The sequence below is a fragment of the Natrix helvetica genome (assembly GCF_964273705.1).
Source record: "Natrix helvetica genome assembly, chromosome: 1".
Classification (NCBI taxonomy): Eukaryota; Metazoa; Chordata; class Lepidosauria; order Squamata; family Natricidae; genus Natrix; species Natrix helvetica.
Window position 1 is genome coordinate 239,131,012 of NC_138548.1, and position 26,344 is coordinate 239,157,355.

The 26,344-nt window shown below is 41.7% G+C and overlaps 1 protein-coding gene across 1 annotated transcript in view; it reads right to left on the bottom strand.

The window, feature by feature from the left end:
* The window catches only part of FSCN2 (fascin actin-bundling protein 2, retinal), an 85,867-nt gene that overhangs the window by 9,470 nt on the left and 50,053 nt on the right, over positions 1–26,344 (bottom strand). Inside the window, exon 2 of the mRNA XM_081938729.1 lies at positions 24,598–25,449. Coding sequence (XP_081794855.1) covers positions 24,598–25,417 — 820 coding nt within the window. The 5' untranslated portion in view covers positions 25,418–25,449. The remainder of the gene's footprint in view (positions 1–24,597; positions 25,450–26,344) is intronic.

Genomic DNA, 26,344 nt, shown 5'->3' on the forward strand with positions numbered 1-26,344 from the left:
GCAGAGTCCGAAGCAAAGTATTGCTCAAAGTTCCAATTTATTAAGAGAGCCATGTTGGCACATCTGGGAAAACCCGAATCTGAAAGCTTTCCGGTTTTCCACACCCAGTTGAAAGTCCAAGATCTTGCCCCCACACCCACAAGTCCATCACATGGTCTAATCTTCCACTGTCATGCTGGCAGTTCCACCTATCCAATTCCGGTCAAGTGCAGAGGTGCAGAGACAAAGGATGACCTTGGCTTTCTAGAAAGGATTTTGTTGTGACTACGTACAATCCCCCCTCCCATTTCCCACAATGCATAGCAGAATAATAGAAAGTGTGGCAGGCCAAAGACCCAAAAGAAAAGATGACTGCAGGCCCAACACTCAAGTCTGCTCACCTTGAGGGAAGCCTTCAAGACCACCAGGCCCAGCTGAATGAGAGTTCCTGATTCATTGTTCTGTTATGTTGTGTGGTTACATTTACATTTGTTTGTGGTTTATTATAAAAGATATTTATTTGTTTATTGTTATATGGTGTCCTTTTCTGTCCCTTGGAACATGCATTTATTCACCCAATTTATAGGGCCAGCCATCTAACAATGGGCAGTGAAAAAGATAAAAATCATAACTGTTCAAACTAATTAAGAGTTGAGGTTCTTATAAACATCTAATTCAAGCATATCACCTACACCTATTCCCAAACTCTATTAATATCCTAGCCTCAGTGCCTTGGAGAGAAGTCAGATCTTCAGGGGCTTCTGGAAAGCTAACAGGTTTGGAGCTGTTTATAGTATCTCTGTCAGAATGCTGTTGTATAAGATAAACACCATGGCAGAGATGCTTCCAAGGGCCCATCAGGTGACTATTTTATTACTTTATTGAAGGGACATAGAGTATGCCTTTGCATTGCAGATAGGCAGTCCGAAAAACGATAAGGCCTCATGCTATGTAGGTGATGACCAACACCTTGAATTGCACCTGTGTAGCTCACATAGCAAACGTGTTATGTAGCCATACTTTGGTATATCCAAAATCTGAGTCTGTGGTTTCATTCTGGACCAGCTGAAGCTTTGAATGATTTTCAACAGTAGCCTCATATACAGTATGTTGTGGTGTGTTGCAGTAGTCTACTCGGGAGGTGACTAAGGCATGGGTGGTTGTGAGTGTGCTTTATGATCTAAGAACAGGCACAACTAGTGCACATGAAATATTTATACAAAGGCTCTCCCAGCCACAACTGCCACCTGCTCTTTAAGAGGCAAATCTAAAAGGAGTCCCAGAGGGTGCACCAACTCTGCCTGAGGCAAAGATGGAAATCGCTAGATACAAGAGGCCCTGACACCCAGAGCCACTGTTTTCTTTTAGCTACCCTGTTTCCCTGAAAATAAGACCTCCCTAGATAATAACCCCAATTGGGCTTTTGAGTGCATGTGCTAAAATAAGGCTTCCCCCGAAAATAAGCCCTCCCTGAAAATATTGGAACGCAGCAGTAGCCATGAGGTGGCCACGCTCACCACCTCCTGCACCTCAAAAATAGTAAGACTTCCCCGAAAATAAGGCCAAGCGCTTATTTCGGGGGTCAAAAGAAAACAAGACCCTGTCCTTCTCCATCCATATTCAAACATTGGCCTTGGGAATGTACCTTGATGGGATCATCTGGATAACCCGAAACATATGTAAGGTATAAGAGATATATTGATTATTTTTGACCCCATGTCAATAGATAATCTTGCCCACCAGTTTCATTTAAATCTTACAGAGGAGTGGAAAGAGAATTGATCTCTGTGCCATCCCACAAAACAGAGGCCTAGGGCTGGACCTTTCCTGTACTACTACCAACACTGACTGAAATCTGGAGGTCAGAGAACCACTGAAGAATTATGGCACCCGGTCCTGGCACCCTTAGCCAGCACAGAAGGATACCGAAAGCACAGAAGGATACCGAAAGCAAGGAGGGCCAGAATTGATACACTATCTCTGTCCTAGCAGCAGAGCTTATCGATATGTACAGTCAACACTGCCTGTTACTATAGCCTGTCCTGAAACCCGACTGTAAAGGGTCCAGATTGTTTATCTATTTATTTAAAACATTGGTGTAGCTGCCTATTTTAGAATTAACTCTGGGCAGCTCACAACCAATAAAACAATCATAAACTATCATAAAACCAAAAGCAATAAAACAATAAAGCTAAAAACCAGAAAAACCTGGTGCCGCAATTGCATTGACCTGATGAAACCCACATTCTTAACCCATCCTGTCTTCCCACTATCCCAATTTTTAGAAGAGCCAGATTTTATTGTTCTGAGGAAGGATAAAAGGTTAAGAGGCTATTGGGTTTCATGGAGCAGAGCTGCAATGGAATCTGCTTCCTTCAGGGCCCTTTGGAGTATAAGCCCTTATAAGCTATAAGCCAAAAAGGAAATGTTGGAGACTGGACTGAAATTGTCCAGTACTGCTAAGCTGAATGATGAGCTCTTGAAGAGTGTTATTTCTTGCTGAACTCCCATGACTCTTCGCTGAGGGTGGACAAAACATTTTCAGTCGAGAATAGATGTTGACGTTCCTGGAGAGCCTTCAGATGGCTGTTTTGAGCTTGAGGCAACTATTTCAGGCTCAAAACCTGCTTAATTCAGAATGCTTTCCACATTTAAGTTCCTCACTAGAATTCCAGTCATGCCAGATTTGGGAATTATATTTGCTGTCCTCAATCATGAATATCTGGGAATAAAGGGAATTGAAATCCAGGAGACTTGAGAAAGACTTCATTACCCAAATAAACTGACGTTACATCTAATAGAAAGCCTGCATGCTGGTTATATTCCATGTAACGTCTTCCCTCTCACAGTTTGGTTTTACCTATTATTTGCTATTTTAATGGGTTTGTAAAATATTTTATTTCCTAGTTTTATTATAGGCCGCCTAGAGTCACTTTGGGGGAAATGGGCAAAGTAAATTTGTCAAATAAATAAATAAACCTCCTCAAAGCCTTATGATGCAAGTCTTTCCTTTTATTCCATAAATGCTGGGGTTGTTCTAAGATAGGAACCTCCTGGAGCCATAGTTACTGAGATTGTGGGCAAAAAAAGTGGTTTTAAATTTAAATTTTAAAATTTAAATTTAAAAACCAAAGAAGTTCCCAAATTCCCAATCCTGCTTCAAAATCTTGACAATGATAGGCCTTTGCACTATTACCCTATTAATCGAGGCCTTTTATATTCAGAGGCCAAATGTGGCTCCTGGCCATCAAAGGGTTATAATAATAATAATACTTTAATTTATAGACCGCACCCTCTCCTAGAAAGGACTCGGGGCAGTGTACAGTCATATTAAAACAACCATGTGGATACAAAAATATAGATATACATAGATATACGGAGGAGGTAGGATATACACTGTACAATAATGGTTAAAATTCGAATAAAAAATTAAAATTACCCTTAAAAACTACCCCAGAATAAGATGTTTGCCAGGAGGTTATCTACTGGTAACTGAGTTATCCAATATGTTTGTTTGAAAGGTCCAACTTTCTTGGCATGGTAAATAGTAACCTAATTCTCAATGCTGACCATAACGACGAAGGCTTTATACAGACACCACAGGTGTTATGTCAAAAGCCCATCATGTACCCTTGCCCAGAAGGCTGTTCCACCTGATCCAAAATGTTGGTGGGCATTGCTCCAAAAGATGGAGAATTCTGAGGTACAGTTTTTAATTAACATGATAATTTTTTCATCAGCTCCAAAACTGCAGCCATCGATCTAATGACATGCCAGGATGAGAGCAAGTAGATTTAGACTTGCTGCTTACCTTCACAGAAAACATAAAGGAAGGTCTTTCATTACTGTTTTGCTTGATTAGAATCGAACATCTATCACATGTACTTGGAAAGAGTATTCCATACAGAAGAAACTTGGAAGGAGGAAGGATCCACTCAAACTGGTTCCACCTGCCAAATCTGACCCACCCCTAACATTCCCCATGTTAGGAGGTCATTGGAAAGGGACTCCGCATGCAAGCATTAAGAAGTTGAGCTATGTTACCAATGTTGCTGCAGCCTTTGCCTAACAACAACAACAACAACAACAACAACAACAACAACAACAATCAAGAATGGAGAGTTGGCAGAACAAAGCCTTACAAGGTCAATTTCTGGAAAAAATAAAAGATAAAGTGGACAGTGAAAAAACTTGGTTATGGTTAACAACAGGTACATTAAAGAAAGAAACAGAGTCACTAATCCTGGCTGCGCAAGAACAAGCTATCCGAACAAATGCCATTAAGGCCAAAATCGAAAAATCCTCTGATGATGCCAAATTCAGACTCTGCAAAGAAGTTGATGAAACTGTTGACCACATACTCAGCCGCTGTAAAAAAATCACGCAGACTGATTATAAATTGCGGCACAATTCAGTAGCATAAATGATCCACAGGAATTTGTGCAAAAATTATAATATTAAAACAACAACAAACTGGTGGGAACATAAGCCTGAAAAAGTCACCGAAAATCAGATGGTCAAGATCCTATAGGATTTTTGTATACACTGGCGCATAACACACCAGACATCACACTGGTTGAGAAAAATAAGGTTACAATCATAGACATCGCAATACCAGGTGATAGCAGGGTTGACGAGAAGGAACATGAAAAAATCACTAAATACCAGGACTTAAAAATTGAAATTCAACAATTATGGCACAAACCAGCAGTGGTAATTCCAGTGGTAATCGGCACACTGGGTGCTATTCCAAAAGCACTTCACTGTTAAAATTACATTTAAAACAGTTAAAACTTGACAAAATCACCATCAGTCAAATGCAAAAAGCTGCACTGCTTGGATCCGCACGTATATTACGAAAATATGTTACGACGTCCTAGTTGACTAGTATCAATGTCAAATACGGCAAAGCAACTGGCCGCTGTAATATAATTGTATAACAATAACAACAACAACAACAAGAACAACAGCTACATTTGCCAGCGGGCATTAACCCAGCTTCTGAAGTGTTCAAATGTAAATTAAGAGCCAGGAGCACATTGCCTGCATTAAAAAAAAAAATCAGGTGACATTCATCTTGCACTATTAAACAAGGAAATGTCATAGATGCAAGCAGGGACCATGACCAAGAGTTATTTTGTTTTTGTTTTCATTTTTCTTTAGCAGTGAGCACTGGAAACAGAATAGAAAATGGAAGCCTGGTAGCCTCTCCCGTGGCTGTATGTTTTATCCTGCATATCTGCTGACAGTAGAGAGCATCTCATCTGATCAAATAGAAACTGAAAGAATCCAAGAGATGCTGAGACGAGGGAATGTGACAGGCACCCGGGGCTCCTTGGAATATTAAATGACCTGGCAAAATTGTGCAGATTACGGCAAACACAACAACTGACACAAAAGAAACTGAATGGGAATGGTCAGAAAATCATTGGCAGGCAATAGAGCTGGGATGGTGAACCAATGGCACATGGGCTACAGGTGGCATGCAGAGCCCTCTCTGTAGGCACCCCAGCTGTCGCCTCAGCCCAGGTCCACTGCAGATGCGCGCACACTTCCTGCCGGCCAACTGGTCTTCAGGTCTCTGCCGTGTATGGGGGGGGCGCATGCGCAGGGGGCCCACTCACATTGCATTTTGGGGCCTCACGCAGCTCCCCCGTGCCCCATTTTGGGCCTGGAAAGCCTCTTGCACCAACCTGAAAGCCAAAAATGGGCGAGGGGGGGGGAGTGTGAGACAAATCGCGCACACATGCGTGGGGTTGTGTATGCACATGCACGGGGGGTTGTTTACACATGCGCAGGGGGCTGGGTGTGTGTGGGGGTCACACACACATTGCATTAAGCATTGCACACCTAAGGACAGAGAACTCCAGATCCCTGTACTCCGGTTGTGCAGTCTAGAAAAGCAATTTGTGCCCCGCCTCAGAGACAGCAGTAGGAGCTGCATTGTTGTAACACCAGCAGCCTCTCACGTATGCTAGAGAGCCTTGTCTGGACGAGAGGGAGAGTTCGAAGAGTATAAAAGAACCGTAGGCTGTGATGTTTGGGAGAACACTGCAGGTGAAATTAGATCATAAACCCGGAAAGCACTGCTGAGCTCCCTAAAGAAGCTTTAGATGAGAGGATGCGGATTTTGATGTGTACATTGAACTTCCTGGGTGAATATTTCGTAGTGGCAGATTCTTTAAATAGTGCCTTCTTCTATCAATCCAGTGATAAGAGTTTGGTAGGGAAACAGCTGTTAGCAACCTACATTTTATTGTAGGAAGAGGGGGGACATGCCGACTAAAGCTTTACAGATCACTGAAAATATGGACGATGGGTGAGATGAAACATTGAACTGCCAGTGGAAAACTACATCCTGATACTCAGAGGGATGAGTTTAGTATTGGGGGATGGGATTATTGTGCTATTTCCTCTCCCTGAGGGACAAGCAACAGAAGGAGACTTGTATTTCCGTAAAATGCTGTGTCAATATTGGAGAAAGGTTAAAGAAATCTAAAAGCAGGAGAAAGTCTGCTTTATAATGTAGGAAGTTAGCACCCTCTCCTAGGAGAATGAAATATTTTAGGAAATATTAAAAGGGCAAAATATTTCCCCCTAAAAGGGAGGCATGAAACCCATCCCCCACCTTTGTCAATAGGCCATTAAGGCCTGAGCCAGAGAAACATGTGTTTTAGGCAGGAAATAGACTCACTCTTAATAGTCCCCCCCACCTTTGTCAATGGGCCATTAAGGCCTGAGCCAGCCTATTCTACATAAGAAAGATCTACCCCATTTCATTGCACCACCCAAGTTTCAACCCAACTTAGCACAAAGACAACCTACAAAGCTAGCTATGACCTCTGACAGCAACCAATCAGGATACTCTTCCTATGTCTCAGGAAGTTCAAAGCCCAGAGAGGGCATAAAACCCAGGAACTCTCAGCATCTCTTCCCTTTTCACCCAGGAGCGCCAAGACATGTCATCCTGTTTACCATTAAGCCATCTTTCCAAACAGCCTCCATGTTTCTAGTGTCTTTTTCCCCACTTGGAACTGAACCCAGATGGACATTTCTTCCAACAATAAAATGTAGATTGCTATTCTATTTTTTGGCAAATATGCTCTGTCTGTATATTAGATTTCAAGTAGTTGTACATAAATAACAGAGTCGTTTTGCCTCTTACAGCTTGGCTGTACAATATTCTCAGAAAACTGGGCACAGTTTGCATCAAGCGAACTTAAGGCCTTCCAGGCAGAGTGGGAATCTGAACATCAAGTATTTTCGCCTGTTTCTCCTCAGAGCAATGGAAAAGCAGAATAAACTGATCTTGAAGGTCAAGAGAAGAGGAAAGAAAGTGAGATCATATCTCCAGCTCTGCTTTTCTGGATTTTTTTTTTTTTTACATAAATTGGAACAATCAGAGTGCAAAACTGAGACAATCCAAATCAAACAGGATGTGTGGTGAGCCAAGTTATTTTTTGGTACCATAGTAATCTTTGCAGGATTTGGATCAGGGAGGATGGATTGAAACTTTCACCCCACGTGAGGTAATCTACTACTGGCAGGGGACTGCAAGAGATCCACTGCATTTTTAGCGACCATTCAAAGTTACAGTAGCACTGAAGAAAGTGATTCATGATTGTTTTTCACATTTACGACCCTTGCCACATCCCCATAGTCACATGATCGAAATATAGACACTTGGCAACTGATTCACATTTATGACAGTTGTAAATGTCTCGGAGTCATGTGATCCCTTTTTGTGACCTTCTGACAAGCAAAGTCAATGGGAAAGTCAGATTCATTGAACAATTGTGTTACTAATTTAAGGACTGCAGTGATTCACTTAACAACTGTGGCAAGAAAGGTCATAAAACGGTGCAATATTCACATAAGAAATGTCTCACTTAGCAACCAAAATTTCGGGCTCAATTGTGGTCATAAGTCAACACGTGTTTTAAAACCGCAGCAGTGATTGGAGATCATTTGAACAGCGAGGGATGAGTAGGAAGGAGAAATTTCTCTCCTTGTAGGCATAAAGTTTCTTCTGACAGAGAAGACGAATTACTGCTCTCCTTTTAGCACTATTTTGCAGGATATTCAAATTGGCAGAAAGGTGAAAGCCCATTGGTCAGATGAATCCCCTGGCCTGATCATCCCATTGGCAGACTTTTCCAGCCAATCAGCTTTGCTCAAAATTTAGCTCCTCTGACCTTTTTATATTTTCATTAGACTGGTCTTCCTGCATTTTCTAATGTGAATTTAATGGGATCTACCACACATGAATGGTTAGAAGGTATGGGAGCCATATATGGCATGGACAATTTATATACCATGCATTTTTAAAATGTTTGTGCTATTAAAAATGAAGCAGATTTCCCCATTTTTCTCAAAACAGCAATTATTTGATAATAGCAGAGACTTTTACCTTTTCAATATTGCTCCCGAAGCTACTTTTCACTCTCTAGAGAGAATAGGGGATATGAAGTAATTTTTATGGCTGCATTAATATATAATCCGCCTTTCCCCAAGTGATCAGAAAGATATATTGACATAAATGGCACTGCCTCAAAGGCCAAATTTTATTCTATTATAGAAAGAGGCATACAAACATATTGAATGGTGACAAGGAAAGTGGTGAATATCTCTGGCTTCCTTGGTCTTCCTACTGAACATCACCTGATAGGGAGAAAAGTTCCTACTAATCATTCTCCCCAAACACTGAAGTGGGGCTGAGAAGGTGGGTTTTGACACCTGAATAGTTAACAGTTGTCTCTTCTCTCAAAGTTAATATCAAAGCGTGATATATTTTTTCTCTGCTCTTGTAGATGAAAGGACAGGAAGAGAATTCCTGAGGTTTCTGCCAGCTTAGTTGAAAGAGAGGATGAAATGTTATCTGCTACCTTCCCCCATCTCTCCTGCAGATGAAGAGTGGGAAGGGGCTGACAGCACCCACATCCACACGTATACACATATCCAGCAACATAAAGTAGACAATGGGAGCTAAGAATGTTGCAGCATCATCAACAACATCAACAAAGCATAGCAGATTGCATGGGGAGATTTATGAAGGGAGAAGAGGAGAAGCACTACTATGGACCCCCAAACCTCATCCAGAATTCCTCTGGGTCTTTACAGTCTGATCTTCTTCCCCTCCTTTGCTTTTTTTAATAGTAGCTTGATAGCTCCTTTCCCACCACCTCTTCTCTAAGGGATGTCTCACAGGGCATTTAGCTTCCAATCCCAGTGTATAAGAGGAATAGGCTTTTGCAGCCTGGTATGACCTTTTGGGAATTCAAAAACATCAAAATGCAAACATTTAAATAATTTAAATAAGGCCACCTCTTAATCATCTAGTACAGAGGTACGTTTGGAGGTTTCAGTCCTTCCTTCCTAGGCTTCAAATTACTTTTTTAAAAAAATCTGTAAGGGAAGGCAACATTCCAGGCAAAAGCACACACACACAAAATCTCTCCAATCTATTACAATATATTACAGGGCACCAGAGAATTCTAAAGTAGAATGTTCATTTTCATGACTATGCCCGAAGTATACTTTGGTGTTAGTGTGTGCTACATATATTGTGCTTTTGCAGTTTTATATTTTACCACTTCTATTCCTCTCTTTTTGTTATAATTTTTGTTATAATTCTAAAAGCCATCCAAGAATTGCAATTCATAAGTTGGTTGGTTGGTTGGTTGGTTGGTTGGTTGGTTGGTTGGTTGGTTGGTTGGTTGGTTGGTTGGTTGGATGGATGAATGGGCGAGCGGGCAGGCGGGCAGGCAGGCATTGAAATTAAATGTTCAATTCTACAACTTGTACAGTGAGATAAGAACATAAGATTTACAAAACACACAAAACAGACATTTAAATCTGTAGTGCAGATACTTGATTATAAGTAATTGTCCCTTTCTACAGAAATACAAGGCTTTTTAAGACATGCCACCTTGCTTCACATTTCTAGACTTCTCCAACTTCTCAGAGATTTCCAACATTAATCAATGTCTGCTGAGACAGTAAAAAAATCTGATTTTTACTTTTCCATTTTCCGTTTTCTCTTTACAGTATTACAACACAACACCATTTTCTATATATGGCACAGAGAATCTGGAGTAGTCTGAATCTGGGTCTACGTATATGACTAAGAGCCATCTCTCACTGATAAGGATGTGGACTATCTGATTCTGCAGATTGGTATTTAGATTACATTTATAACAATAAACTGTAAAATTAGAATAATTAAGTTTTTCTATATTCTGATGCACACTTTGCCATGGACACCATCAGACACATTTCCCCAATCCTTCTATCAGTATCATAGTCAAGTGAGATGTAGGATTGATGTGGCACCTATTATTCATTTTAGACTGCTGCATATTCTTTTCTTCCTCCAACATGATTTCTCTTTACTGTCATCCTCGGCTTTGGGCAGTGAGAAAATCTGGGTTTTTCTTCAAACCAGACTATGCTCCTGGATCCACTTGATCTCTATGTAGATCAGCCTGACCAGCAGCTTCTCCAAGATAATTCTTTGCTTCCTCATGGTAAAACTGTCCAGTCTTTGCATCTGTCAATGTCTATGGAGATTCTCAATCATCTTGAATAATCACCTTTGGGGCACCTGTCAATATTTGTTCTGGCTCTTTTTGACCACAAATTTAGCACTTTTCCAGACTAGGATTAAATATGTGTCAGCCAATGACCAATCTCTGTTTGCAGATGGTTTAGTGCTTGTTCTAGAAAAGTGCTATTTCAATAATGGTCTCCCTCTAAATGCACCAGCAGTTACATAAATACAAGGGGTTCTTGACAAATGCTTAAATCCACAGGTCTAGCCATCTTTCAAAACTCACTTAGCTCTTCTATGCCAAAGCAATTGCTTGATGATTTTTCTGGATTGGTAATATTTGATGGCAGGAAGGAGCAAAGGCTGGAGGAGTTCACCAATCACTGTCCTTAATATGTACTGTATGCTATAAATAAATACCATACAATTGCCAACATTGTGCCTGCAGCAAAATAAGAGACTGGAAAGGAGAAGGGCAAATTTTATTCATGTGTAGTTTTCTGCTGGCTCTAGGAATGGTAGATACCATTTTAACTCAGGCATGGAGAAAAGACCTATGGGTCAGGGTTCCAAGTAACACCCCAACGAAAAAAAAGACTCTGAGGATTGAGATTCCTCAAAGTTCCATTTTATTAGAGATGTCATATTGGCACATCTGGGAAAACCCGAATCTGAAAGCTTCCAGGTTTTCCCCACCCAAACAAAAGTTCAAATCCCTGCCCAGCATCCGCATGTCCATCACATGGTCCAATCAAGCACTGTCCTAACTGGAGATGCCTCCCAGTCATGCCACTCCAGGTGCAGAGCAAGATGTCCTTGACTCTCCGAGAAAGGAATGTTATTTTGACTATATCTACCCCACTCCATATAATCCCCGCTCTCAGATTCCCTCAGTAATAAATGTGGCAGGCCTGAAGGCCCAATGCAAAAGATGGCTTCCAGGACTGACACTGTTTCTTTAAGGGTGTCAATTTTCACCAAACCAAAGGTTAGTGAGCATTCTGGCTTCCAATTTATCCAAGTTCATTGCAAGCCTCTTTTTTTTTTTTTTTTTTTTTTTTTTTTCAAGAAGTTTTATTGGTTTTTTTAAAAACATTTATGCGGAAAAGGGTAAGTGGAATAGTTACAAATTTTGGCAGTTGCAAGTATGGCAGACGCCCCCTCCCTCCAGACTCCTAGGTTACATCAAAATATCAAACCTTATTACATAGTCATAAAAAAAATCAGCATATTAATTCTAGAAAAAATACTTTTCAATCAGTTTATATAATTATAATATATAGTCTAGTTGTAAATTCATTAATACTTTCGGTCTGTTTATAACATTGTGGTTTTCTTATTTATTTTTGTGATCTGAGCTTTCTTGGTGTTGCCCCTTCACCCCCCGCTGGCAGAGCTCCGGCCCCTCCCGTGTCCTGTATAACCGTTGTAGTGTCATCTGTTTTTTCTAGGTTCGCTTTGTTTTTTTCCATAAAGGCCTGTGCCTCTATGGGTGTGTTGATTCTGATTCTTGTCTCCTCCCAGAATATCAGCATACCTTCAGGCATCAACCATCTAAACCACACCCCCTTCTGGTATAATTTATTCGCCAATTGCGAATAACTTTTCCTTTTTTCCCTAATTTTTTTGGGAATCTGCTTTAGAATGGTTATCTCCCTATCGTGGTATGTCAGTGTTTGCCCCCTTTGTACACCCAGAATTTCATCTCTTGTGGTTTTCCTAAGAAATTTAATATGAACCTCCCTGGGTACATTATGTGTTCTGGCATATGCTGAATTCACTCTATAAGCTAGATCTATCTCCCATTCCATCTGCTGTTTATCTTTGTGTATGTATTCAGCTAGAATGTTAGTCATAATGTCCCTTATATTTTCCCCATCTGCTTCTATTACATTTTGAAATCTAAGATAAAAGGACATTCTTTCAAACTCTGCTTTCATTTGTTGGATATCAAGTTCTTTGTTCCCCTTCTGTAAGGCCTCTACCCCCCCCCTCGCCTCCGCCACCCCACCCTCCACAAGGTCCAGTCTCTGTGAGTTCTTAAAGATTTGGGCTTGATTCTGTTTAATTTCATCTTTCATTTCCCTTAACTGTTTCTTAATTTCCTCCTGGCCTTGTAAAATTTGTTGAAGCATTTGTTGGAAGTCTATCTCTGTAGTCTTGGGTTGCATCAATTCTGATATCTTTGACTGTGTAGCTGGACTAGACGTTGCAGACGTTGGAGCAGAAGTAGCAAAGCCAGGCTTTCCAGGAGGTGGTCTTTTTGGAGACATGGTTTATGAAGCAAGGAGATCAGTCAAAGTAGAGACTGGGCAGCTGGAGAGGTAGAGCAGGCAGGCGAATTCAGAAGGCAGAGGATCCAAACAGATGGGGATTTCTTTAGTCACTCTAGCAGTAGATGAAAGTTTTTTTTCTCCAAAGAGTTCAGAAAGTAGCAATCCACAAGAAATTCCTCTGGGTGACTCGGAGACAAAGACCGGAAGCCTGAATTTTAAAGGTGGAGTCAGGTTTCACAGTTCATGAAGACAACGGAAGTGTGCCATCTTGCCCTGCCAGCTTTGGGCTCAGAGGCATAGTAAAATTTTTAAAAGTTCAAAAAGTTCTCAGTTCATCCATTAGTTCTGGAGCTAGGTCGAATGAAAATCACTTTTATAGGGGTGAGGCATCATTAGTTGGCTCTCCCCCCTCCTCCTCTCTGGGGATGGAAGGAAAGTCTTTTCAAGCCGCTTGTCCGAGGGAGGGGGGGAAATCCCCCTCCCTCTAGCCGCACCTCCAGCAGGGATCCGAAAGTTTAACTTTTTAAAAGTGCTGAAAAGTTCATCAATTCAAAAGCGAAGGAATGCAGAAAGGAAGCCTCTCACCATACTGCCGCTGCTTCGTTCGGAAGTGTGTTCTCCGATCGGCATGGGGCGAGACGCGTGCGCACGCACGTCCTCCAAAACTGCTCCCCGATGCCTAGAACGAAGCGGAGGAGCCCCCGCCAGCCGCCGCCGACGCCAGGACCCTCCGCGAGCCGTTCCTTCGGCAAGACGCCCCTCCAAGGCGTCTTGTGCCCCCCCAGAAGCGGGGGAAGCCCACCGGGAGAGCTGGAGCAGGCAGCGATCTGCCTGTCGCCGTAGCCGCCGGAACCGGAAGTCCATTGCAAGCCTCTTGAGAGTTTAATTTGACCCCCCCCCTCCAATGCTTATCTCTAGAAAGGACTGCATTCATACATATACATAGACACAGATTGGAAGAATCATGCCTGTTGGCAGCACTGAACCATGGATAGGCCTTTCCTCCAGTGCCTCCTTGGAATAGCACAAAGAATGCCTTTTTGTATATGCTGTGCTCTTACCAATATACCGATATCTCTGGTATTCTGCAGCCCTGGTGAAAATGATTCAAACGTGCCAAAAAGAGAAAGATCGAGGCTAGTTGTGATTGGTGGGTTTTGTCTGCTATTCATTTGACAGAGTGGTGGGTTTCAAATTTTTTTAGAACCTCTTCTGTAGGTGTGGCCTGCTTTGTGGGAGTGGCTTGCTGGCCATGTGACTGAGTGGGAGTGGCTTGGCAGTCATGTGACTGGGTGGGTGTGGCCAACTTGTAAAATGTAGTGAAACTCATTTAACAACGCTCTTGCTTAGCAACCAAAATGTTGGCTCAGAAACTCTGGCATTTGAAGCACGCAAGTCTTAAAACTGTCAAGTTACAAGACCCTTGCAACCCTAATTCTTTAAAAAAACAACCAGGGGTGTTCAAACTTGACAGCTTTAAGACTTGTGGACTTCAACTCCCAGAATTCCTCCTCCAGTCATGTTGGCTCAGGAACTCTGGCATTGAAGTGTGCAAGTCTTAAAGCTGTCAAGTTACAAGACCCTTGCACCCCTAACCCTTTAGAAAAAAAAGCCCAGGGGTGTTCAAACTTGACAGCTTTAAGACTTGTGGACTTCAACTCCCAGAATTCCTCCTCTCGCTCTTCATCTTGATGATGGGCGGATGGGCGGGGGGGGGGAGAGCTGGAACCGGTTCTAAAAGGCACTGTAGATTTGTGGAACCTCTTCTATAGAAGAGGTTAGAACTGGCAGGAACCCACCCCTGATTTGACACCATAATATTGCTTTTCTCAAAATGGCATCCTCTATATGTGTTGCAACGGCAGCTCTCAGAAAGCTATTCTGGCTGAGAATAGTGTCAGTTAGATACACTGCCAATGTGACAAGTTGTGAAAGATTGATATCTCCTCCTCGCAAGAAGAAGCTAGCTTCATAGCTTTCCAACGTTCATTGACACTTTTGTTCCCGAAAGCATATTTTATTCATCAACACAAAACAGATTTTCTCTCTCTTTCTTAGGTAAGCAATGTTATCAACATGCAGGGGGGAAAAAGAGTAAAACATGGTAAAGAAACTAAAAGCATGAGATAAGAGAAAGAAAGAGAAATTGTTGTATCTGCTTTACATTTAACACCATATCTCACCATACCATACCTTTCTATCCTACAAATCTTGTTTGAAGTACGAGATTCATAGGATGCCTTTTAAACTTTTCACCTCTCTCTTGGAAAATTTCATTGGCTCCATCCAATCATGACTTTTTTTGGTCTGTCCTGGTCTTGTGCTGCATTTGTTCTCACTAATGATCAAACCACCTTTGTGTATTTCTTTCCTATGAATTACTTTATTTTGTATTCAATCCACATTCATTCATCACTCTTAAGAGTGCTGAAGTCACCTCTTCTTCTGTTTCTACAATGCACTTTATAAATTCCTTTTTTTTTTTGCACTTCACTTCCTTTTTTGTATCTTTTCACATACCCAGGGCTTGTTTCCATTTAACAAGATGGGAAGAAGTATGTCCTTATATATACCCATTTTTGCTTATTCAGCCAAAATAAATTTCTCACATCATTTAACTTTCTATCAACAACCGCGTGTCTTAAAAATTTTCCATCCATTTCCCAATCTTTATTAAACATTCCATCAAAGTAGACTAATTAATCCATTTGTTCTGGCTATGTTTTAGGTTTTATGTGTAACTTGGTATATTATTCCATTTCCTATCAAATACAGCTTAAAGGTGTATAATGTTCCCATCATTTAATATATTTATGGATGCTTATAGTTAACTGTGGAGGTATGTTGTTGGCAAATCTGCATTACTCTATGTGTCTATGTTGGGTATAGTTTTTAAGGCATTGTTGACTGAATGATGTGCTATGAATGTTAGATTGCATGATGTAACAAAGTACGGTCTGAGGTACACGCATACTACCGTATGTACAGATCGGCATACAGATTTACAAACAACATACCTGTACAGTTACTACATCCATAAATACATTAAATAATCAAGAAAACATTACACATCTTTGTTTTATTCCTTATTCAAATGCTGATGCATTGACTAAACTTTTCATTAATTAGGATGCATGCTTTATTTCCATCATATAGTGCTCTTACTTCATTCAGCAATTGCTCTTCAACTCCGTATTTGTGCAAAACATCCCTTCCTTCCTACTTAGTCACATGATCATACGCTTCCTCTGAGCCGAGCCAAGTACAGAAAGCATGCAGAGCAGGGCTTCTGGAATTCATCCCAACTTCTTAGTAATAGCAAAGCTCCAGGTCACTTGCCTAGGAAGGAAGAGGGCTTAGAACGGAAAAGCTGAGATGGCAACATCTTCTTTCTGTGGTGTCCAATTTCCATTCATTCTGCTATGAGATTAATCTATCTCATACTTTCTTTTCCTGTGGTTGTGCTACTTTCACTCTCATTTGTTTCACTTCCTTTTCTTTCATACTCATTTTTTTTAATTGAGGCCCACTGTTTCATGTTGTCATCAACCTGGTATTCTTTGCTAATTCTCTAAATCTTTCATCATGAACAATCAAATCAGTCACGTTTTTCATTCCTTTGCTATGAGTACACGTGAATAGACTTACGCCTAAACTTCATATACAATTCCTATTTCCTATTTCGCCCCGCCTCCCCCCAGCCCCGGATCATATTCATTCAGAATGTTGGGCAACTTTTCTTCCAAACTTTGTTTTTTCATTAACACCATTCTCTGCAGCATATCATACAGCTATTGCCAACTTGTGAATTGGTGATAGTTGACTTGACTTGAATTTAAAACTGAGTAGCTATATTGGGGGAAAAAATGGAAGTGGCTTTCTGAACATGAACTATAAAGCTAGTACCGTGTTTTCCCGAAAATAAGACTGGGTTTTATATTATTTTTTTGCTCCAAAAGAGGCACTAGGGCTTATTTTCTGGTTAGGTCTTATTTTGGGGAAATACGGTACTAATTGCATCCGTCTGGCTGATGATCTTAACTAGGGCTTATTTTGGGGGTAGGATTTATATTACAAGCGCCCTGAAAAATCATGCTAGGTTTTATTTTCTGCTTGGGTCTTATTTTCAGGGAAACAGGGTAGACAAGATGGGGAGGGAAGGGGAACCAAAGTAGATTTAAAGCGATACAGAATAAATATCTTGGAATTTGTTGTTACAGGGAAGGTTTTCCCTCCAAGTTCTTATTTCAGAGAGCTTTACCACAGAACAGCTGGTGTTAATGGCCCTGATGGTGAGAGGGGCAGGGAGAACAGGTAGCCCTTGACTTATGACCACAATTGAGCCCAAAATGTATGTTGCTAAGAGACATTTCTTAAGTGTGTGTTTCCTCATTTTATGACATTTCTTGCCCAAGTTGTTAAGTGAATCGCTGCAGCTGATAAGTTAGCAACGTGGTTGTTAAGTGAATCTGGTTTTCCTTATTGACTTTGCTTGTCAAAAGGTTGCAAAATGGGATCTACATGACCCCTGGGATGGTGCAACAGTCATAAGTATGAACCAGTTGAATCTAAATATTGATCACATGATAACCGGGGGGGGGTGCTGCAAAAGCCGTAACTCTGAAAAATGGCCCTAAATTGCTTCCAGTGCTGTTGTAAATTTGAACGGTTACCAAATGAACGTTAAGGTAAGTCGAGGACTACCTGTATTCCTATCCAGTCTGTTATAAAGCCAAGGGTAAACAGAAAGGGTTTAGCACAATCGGTAAATCCAGTCTGTTTTCAACCCGTCAGGAAATGCAAGATTTCTCCCAATTCCCAGAGATGCATAATAGCGAAGTTGTCTGGAACCCATACAACAAAACCAGCTGCAGCTCTAATTGCAGAAGCTGGCTCAGCTGTGGACAAGTTCATAAACAGACACCAAGGACATGCAGTCAAGTAAAAACCCTTGGAATTGTTGGGCTGACGATTCCTCTTCCCTCCCCTCCTTCATGCTCAGCACCAGAACTCCACATTTAGGAGCAGGCAATGACAGCTTTTCTACAAATCGGCAAGCCACGACTAACCCTAAGGTTTCATAGCATCTGGCAGGCAAAATTCCAACCATTTGTACAATAATCTCTTTTTAAAAAGTAATAACTTTGCCACTAGCCATAGGAAACAAATTCTATATTAGATTTCTCAGGTTTCAAATGAATGTGGAGGCCGGGGTGGACTGCTGTAGGTTCATTCAGGAGAACTCTTATCTAATGTTATGGCCGGTTCGGAAAACCTCCAAATCCCACCCCAGGCTGGCCCCGCCCAGCTCACCCCTCCCAAAAGTCTCCAGGCAGCCTATTTTGGATATGAGATAAGTGCAGGGGCCATGTGGAGGCTTGGGGAGGAGGAAAAAATGGGCCCCCCAGACTTTACAGAAGGATGAAAACGGTCCCGTTTCTGGCCTCTGGAGGAAGCAGTTTTTGCCCTACCAGAGGCTCGGGGAAAGCCTCCGGAGCCTGGGGAAGGTGAAACGCCCCCCCCCCCATGATGGAGGGGGCTAACTAGGCCACACACATCCAGCAACCAGACAGAGATCCCGTTGCTGATATTTCTGAAGCCCACCCCTGCGTGGAAGTTACTATCGCCGCTCACTTTTGGATAGGAGTATCCATACAATATGCTGAACTTCTTTCCATGACTTGTTTTGCTGTCCATCTGAGATCAACTCCCAAGAAAACTGGATTGCAAGCAAATTAACATTAGCCCTTGGGCAGTGTGGCACTTCCTGATCCTACTTACTGTGTGCCAGCAACTATTTGGTTGATTCATGCAGATGTTCTGAATTATAATTCCTACAGTCTCACTTAACTTTCCACAATGCACGTGTCTGATAGGAACAGTGGTCAAACCCTGTGGAACCAACAAATTGGGAAAGAATACTAACAAATAATTATACCGGGCTTCTGAAGACAGCTGCAATTTTACACAGCAGTTTGTGCAATTAAAACTTCCCCAAACAAGGATTTCTTGAGATGCATGCCTTTTCAATATAGGACAATTTGGACTGATCCTCTTGTCTGCATGTGGTTATTTATTCTGGTGGAGGTGAATTTCAGAATGATTCATTGTGAATTGTTAAGGTAGAAGATTGTTTCTTTTACATTTAAAGCTCCAGGTTAGAGCACAATTTGGAAAACTTATAATTATCTATTTATCACTTAGTTCAGAGGTGGTATTCAACAAGTTCTGACCAGTTCTGGAGAACCGGCAGCAGATATTTTGAATAGTTCGGCGGACCGGTAAATACCACCTCTGACTGGCCCTTCCCCATCTACTCCCTGCCTCCTGAGCCCCAGCTGATCGGGAGGAAATGGGGATTTTGCAGTATCCATCCTCTGGAGTGAGGAGGGAATGGAGATTTTACAGTATCCTTCCCCTGCCACGCCCATCAAGCCAAGCGCACAGAACCGGTGGTAAAAAAAGTTGAATCCCACCACTGACTCAGTTGTATCTGATTTTCAAATACTGCCTGGGTAAGTCCCTGCAGTTTTCTTGGCACGGTATTACAGAAGTACCAGTTTGCCATTGCCTCCTTCTTAGAGCTGAGAGAAAATGACTGGCCCAAGATCACCCAACTGGCTTTGTGCCTAAAGTGAGATTAGAACTCATAGTCTCCCGGTTTCTAATCTGATGTCCTAACCATCACATCAGACTGGCTCTACATCTATATAGAGAAAGACATAAACAGATATATATGACTCTCTTCATACACACCTATATATATGACTACATTTGGGCAGGGGAATATAATCCATAATACAGTCCCTAATACTTTCATCAATATCAAAAAGGAGAGAGAGAGCTGGGATGCTGGATAAAGCAAGTTTTCCTGCCAATGAAAGAACCATCCTGCCCAACTCAAACACCAAAAACTCTCTGCTTCACAGCTATTCTTCCTGCATCACATTTCAGCCAGAAGTTCTTTGGCTCAGCCGCTGAAGACAGAGGACAATTTTGGAAGCCAGGGATATGGTACCCATGTTACTGAGTGTCTGTGTGGGTGTGCTTTTAGAAACCAAGTGATCTACTGTATTCTTGGCTTCACTAGGACCAAAGTGAGCAACAAAGGAGTAGCATTTGCTAGAGATCTGAGCTCTGTAATCAAGAAACCTCTAAGCAGGGGTGGGCTGCTACAGGTTCACCCAGGTTCAGGAGAACCCACAGCTAATGTTATGGCCGGTTTGGAGAACCTCCAAATCCCACCCCTGGCTGGCCCTCTCCTCCCACCCTGCCCCTCCTAATTTTCACCCTCCCAGAGACTCGAGGAAAGCCTCCGGAGCCTGTGGAAGGCAAAAACGGCCCATGCCCCACCATGCCCAAAATTTCAGCAACGGGTTTTCTGCCCAGTGGCTGATTGGACGTGGCCATGGCCCAGGCTGACTAGGCCACGCCCACATCCAATCAGCCACTAGGCAGAGAACCCGTTGCTGAAATTTTTGAAGCCCACCTCTGCCTCTAAGGCTCTCAGGATCTTTTAGTTTGCATGTTTTTTCAGAATATTTACTGATTTCCATTGTTTCTGTTTTGTTTTTAAAAGTAAGATTTTAGGTGTCATGAATTAGAGAATTCTACAAAGAATAAGTTAAAACACATGAAGACTGTCTGCAATAGTTTTTGGTGCTCTGATTAGAAGAAATGGTAGCATGTATGTTTCCTTTTTTTTTGCTTTTATATCTTATCTTTCCATATTTAATATACATATTAGTCCTCCTAGATCTTTTCTTAATTTTCTCGTTCATATATCATGCTCAAGAAATGTGAGAATAAAATATGTAAACGTCTGAATAGAATAAAATATATAAACTGTTACTCCCAGAGGATTTTGTGTGCAAATGATTTCTTTTCATGGAGAAAATAACGTTCTATTCCCTGTGAATTGCCATACATCACTGCCATGAAGCGGTAGTTATTGGACTCTGATTCAGAAATTGGCAATCTTATATACCTTCGATGTTGTGGTTGTACAATTTAGGGCTGTAAGCATGGAATTTCAGTTTGTTTTACACCAACCAAAAGATCAGAAAAAAAGAAGCACTAGACTCTTAAAATAACATTAACCAGAATAATGATTCGTGTATGCTTCATTTTTCTATGGGAAAAGAAGCAAGGGCATTTTTCCAAGTATATTTAAATCAATCTATAATTCCTTTGGTTTGCTGATAATATGGCAGTTATCATCATTTTAAATTGTTAACTTATTTCTTCTTCTAAATTTGTTCTTGATGCTAACGAATGAACAATTTACCATGATGGGTTAAATGTGTTGGATTGGATTGTCTTTTCTAAACTACAGGAACACTAAGAAAATGTTTTTTTCCCCTTACAGTTGTAACAGAGATCAACTCCGGCTTCTGTAGCATTAAAATCAACCCTAACATCAGAAATTAAGCAGGTTTCTTGCCCTTGATCTTCATGTCACAAAAAAACTTACTTTGTTTCTTCCTATTGGGAGACTAAGTTTAGAGCTTAAAAAATCACAGTCAAAATTTTGATGAAGGTAATGACCAAGAGCAAAATAACATGAATTCACATCAATTTGATTATGAATATCTTTGCTAGCTTTGGGGAGGGGGATAATTTGGGGGTATTTCTCTATCTCTTCTGCATATGAAACAATAGATAATTTCCCCAGTGTTGTGATGGCAAAAACTCAAGGTTATGTGATGGAATTCTGTTATAGCAGAAAACTAGGACAGACATACTGTAAAAGTTATGCACCCTACAAATCATGTTGCTGTTAGGCAAACCAACTGACGTAATTATTACTCAGTTACTGCAGGCAGAGAAACGGAGAAACATGGTAGCTGTATAAATCTTTTAATAACCACATCTAAGTGGTCAGCTAAGACATATTAACGTAGAAAGAAATTGTGCATACACAAAAGCGCTTCAAATATGATCTGCTGGAAATTGTGGGGTTGACTTTGTACTCTTGTTTCCCTTGGAGGACCAGCATTGTCCTTTGGATCTGCAGAAATAAGATTATATTAGGAACACTTGTTTTCAGGTAGACTACCCGCCTCTGGGTGCCCACAGAAAAATATCTCTTGCGCTTTGAAAACAAAAGGTACTGAGTTAACTTCACAGTGGCATTTGGATTTTATTTTTATTTTGGAATTCTAGGGAAAGGAAATAGTATATTCACACAGTTCGGTTGTTTATAGGAACTTGAGTGTTCAGGGGAAGACATGAGATGAAGGATAGGCAATAATTTCACTGTTCATATGTAGGAGATGAGCAAGCTAAGCTGAGTTGGAAGGCGGGGTTAAATGCGTCATCAGTATGGGATCTTTGTGCTTCCACAAGAGACCTAAGTTCAGCCTTCTGTGAATTCCATTGACCTTAGCTAGGACTAGTTTACCTTTGACCATTAACTGACCAGACCCTTGTGGATAGGTAGAGCAATTATAAACTGTTCGGGGCTTTGAGCTCAGTGAGTGTTCCTGATTCTTTATGCCTGACATCACATCAGTTTATTATTGTTCTACCTATCCACAAGGGTCTGGTCAGTTAATGGTCAAAGGTAAACTAGTCCTAGCTAAGGTCAATGGAATTCACAGAAGGCTGAACTTAGGTCTCTTGTGGAAGCACAAAGATCCCATACCCAACACTCAGTGAGTGTTCCTGATTCTTTATGCCTGACATCACATCATATTCCCGCACATTTTTTTAAAAAAGAAAGCACTACAGAACATTTAAATCTGCAAAAAGTTTTCTTAAACAGATTATTTTGTTAAAGATGAGGAGTAGGATGGAAGCCATGATAGGGAGACACAAACTATGGGTTGATGACTAAAGGACAACATTGTTGTCTGGATGATCAATCAAATTACCATAACTGCACAAGAGTCATTCTGTAGCCAAATGAAAAAGCTACCTCAGGAGTTTTGATTTGTCATACCCCAAAATTCAGCTCTGAGATGACAGAGGAAAGCAGTTTCAAAAAGGTTGGGCACTTTATATTTAAGCAAGTAATTGTCATATTTCCTTAGGTAGATGGTAAATGCATAAGAGGAAGATGGGCGGTTAAATAAAGTAAAATAAATTACATTTAAAAAATGAACTAAATAGCACCCTTGGATTCATCTTGAAAAATTTGTAAAGCAAAAATATAAAATGAGATTGATTTTTAGGAATGAGTTTTATTTTTATGGCTGATAAGCTCTGACTTTTATTAATGGACAGCACCCAAAACAGATAACCTGAAAAGCTGATCTCAGGTCTCACTGAACTGATTGGACTGATTTAAATCAGGAAGGAAGGAATTAGAAGATATTCTCTAAGTAGTCTCACCTAATGGCCCAGAAGTAAATTAAACACAATGAGCATAAACTCTGTCTGTGTGCTGCTGAAATTTATAGAAGCTGTGGGACAGCTGTTGCACAAATCACACTTATGCAACAAGTCTTGTGCCAAAGAATGCCAGACTAGATGGGGGATATCCAGGGACATATTTGTTTTACTTATGGGTTTTCTCTCATGTGTCAAAGAAGGCGGGATGATGTACCTGAGAAATATTTCTTGTACGCCATAAACACTTCAGATCTTAGGTCCTTTATCAAGGGCTCGGAAAACTCTGCCACTTCTCAAACAGGTCTCAGGCACTTTGAGGAAAGACCCCTATTTTAACTGTTTGTGCCTTGACAGAGATGGAAGCCAGTTAATGAGATCTACTACCCACTTTAGGTAGCAGCCCTTCCATTCACACACCGAAGCCTGAAATCTGGTGGCTGCTCAGTGAAGACGGGCATCCTCCCAATGCTCTACAGTTACCAGAAAACAAGCTTTCCCCCCCTCCAGGATGTGTTTTCTTATCCTTTGTCTTGGTTTTGGAAAGACTGATTCCCCACCAGGCTGTCAGCGAAGCCTGAGAGTCCCCCAAAGGAGGTGTAAGCCGCTTTAGCTGAGGTTGATGAGGGCTACGTTACCCCACCTTTGCAACAACTTGCTAATTCAAAAGAAGGCATTGTGGCAGGACTCAAGCGTGTCTTTCTTGTCAAAGAATCAGCAGCAGAAATGCTAACGGAGTCCCTAACATTATTGCACAGACTGAAGAGGCTCAGTTGAACACTTAACTAGCTGACAGCTGCAACAAAGCTCCCAGACACTCTATGGCTGCTCACTTTGGTGAATGTCCTTCATTCTTAAATCCTAGCCCAGCTCTTACCGATAATACCTCTTGGATTCAAATCCCTTTTGTACAATTGAGGTAATCTGTACTTTTCACAACTCAGACACCAGTCCCACGCATACTGTACCTCATATTAAAGCTATGATTTGTTGACTGAGCCTGTAAGTGCCAGAGTTCATACATCATGTAAACCTAAATTTACAATTTACAGTGACTGGATTCAAACAACATGCCAAACACACTATGTTACAGTTTTATTACATGTCATGAACCAATCGGTACACTGATAAAAATCAAGAATTGTTACAGAGTAATGAAATTAAATGCCCTTTCCATTCAAGTACACAGATGTAGTGTGAAGGGTAGGAAGGTGACTGCCAAAAAGGTCTAGAAAAATCACATGTCAAAAAATCTCCAGAAACTATGGAGAGGCAGTATGACAAATATTGCCATTGCCCCCATTGTGCAGCCAGCGAGTTAAGCAAATATAAGCACATTTCCCATTTGCAAGACAGACAAAGAATTAGGCACATACTGTATAAGCCTGTTACTGAAGTGGGAGAGAAACATTGCCCGGCCAAGGGCAGCCCTACAAAGCAAAAAGGGGATGAGTTTATTACCTTGACGGATGGAGACGTATCTGCCATTGGAAGCCACGAAAACCACTTGCGGATGACTCTCTTCCAGATCAAAGAGTTCGTCTTTCCCTGGCTTGGAGCTCCTGCCAGATTTTAGAGTGCCCGTAGGTCCCACCGGTGCTAGGTACTTCCCATCACAATCCTTGAAGGCCAACTTCCCTGCCTTGAATTCCAGGGTGTAACCTGAATGGCGGTCAGGCTCCTGGACCAGGGTGCCATCGTTCCGCAGGTAGCGGTTGTCGCAGGTTCGTAGGCAATACTTCTTGCTCTGGAAGGTAAGGGTGATCAGCGAATCCACACCCCAAGGGATGTTGCTGTCAATAGAGATCTCGTCCTCTTGGGCACTGAGGTGAGCGTACCTTCGCCTGCTAACGCTCAGAAGATTAGCTTGGGGGTGGATGGCCAAGTGTACAATCCAGAGTTCAGTTTCAGTAATGGTTTGGGCGAAACAGGACAACCTGTCTTCAGAACCACCAAAGAAGCGCTTGTACGGTTCCGACTGGAGTGCCCAGCGTCCGTCTGACTGAGTGACAATGATAAAACACCCATCCGTTTCTGGCTTCTCAGCTTCACAGGAGACCTTGCCATCCTTGTCGGCAGACAGGTACCTACCTAAGTGGCTCTTTAAGAAGACCACCGAGCTGTCTCCATCCTGTTCCAGGCTCCATATTTGCTTCCTTTTCAGACTTGGCGCCGAGGCATTGATTTTATAGCCAAAGTGCTCTGCTGTTAAATAGCGATTATCAGAGTTGATTAAGCCAAACTGGATCTTCAAGGCCTGGTGGATCCCATTGGTTGGCATCTTCAGTCTAGAACAGCAAACAATCCTAAAGACTGGGGGGAAAGTCAAGTTTTCCCCAGTTATTAATAGGTGGTACGAATGTTATGCCCAGCCTCACAATTGAGGAATCTGGATCAAAAGCAAACGAGTGTTTTACATCTCAGTCAAAGCCACGGGTGACCTGCAAATGCCCCTGTTCCAGGTCCGTCTGCAGGAGCTTTTCCTTCATCTAATCTGCAGCCCATAAAACCAATCTTGTTCATTACTTTTTCCCCGCCCTCCAAACCTCCTCGAGCTGGCAGCATTGCTCTCTCCTGCACTGCTCACATTGACTTCTCCTCCTCCTCCTCCTCCTCCCCCCCTCCCCAAGACACAGCAGGGATGGGGAGGGGAGGAGGGAGAAAAGTAGGCACTTAGCACTGCACCAGCCTTGCTTAATTAGCACAGCTAGGATTACAAAGCTTTCAATGAGCTGCCAGCCTCCTGTAACCAATAGTGGAGCTTCTAGATAAAACCCACAAGAAAAGGGGGTTGACAGGTGACACAATAGCCTTTTGATCAGCTGTGTTCTTCAGTGGGATCTTGTATTCTACAATAGTGGCGTTCTGCTCTAGAGCTCCGTCTCTTTTCCTTTGCTGTCTCATTATCTCTAAATGTTTCATGGACTCCCTACCTAGCTCCTTCACATCTCAGGGCTAAGGTACCTTGCAAACAAACCTGCTGCCTTCCTGGTTGATTTTCTCCGTGGACATGGTTATCTGATTCCGTGTGGTAGGTCACCTTCGAGCTGAATGCCTCTTTGGTCCAGCTTCTAATCTTCTTAACAATTAAAAGGGCCTTTCTATTAGTATAATTCTTTTATCCTCCTTCAGATTCTTTGCCTCCATCTGTTAAGTAGCCCCAAATCCATGGCTCCTTTAAAAGGAAAGTGGCAGGAGCCCTTCAATT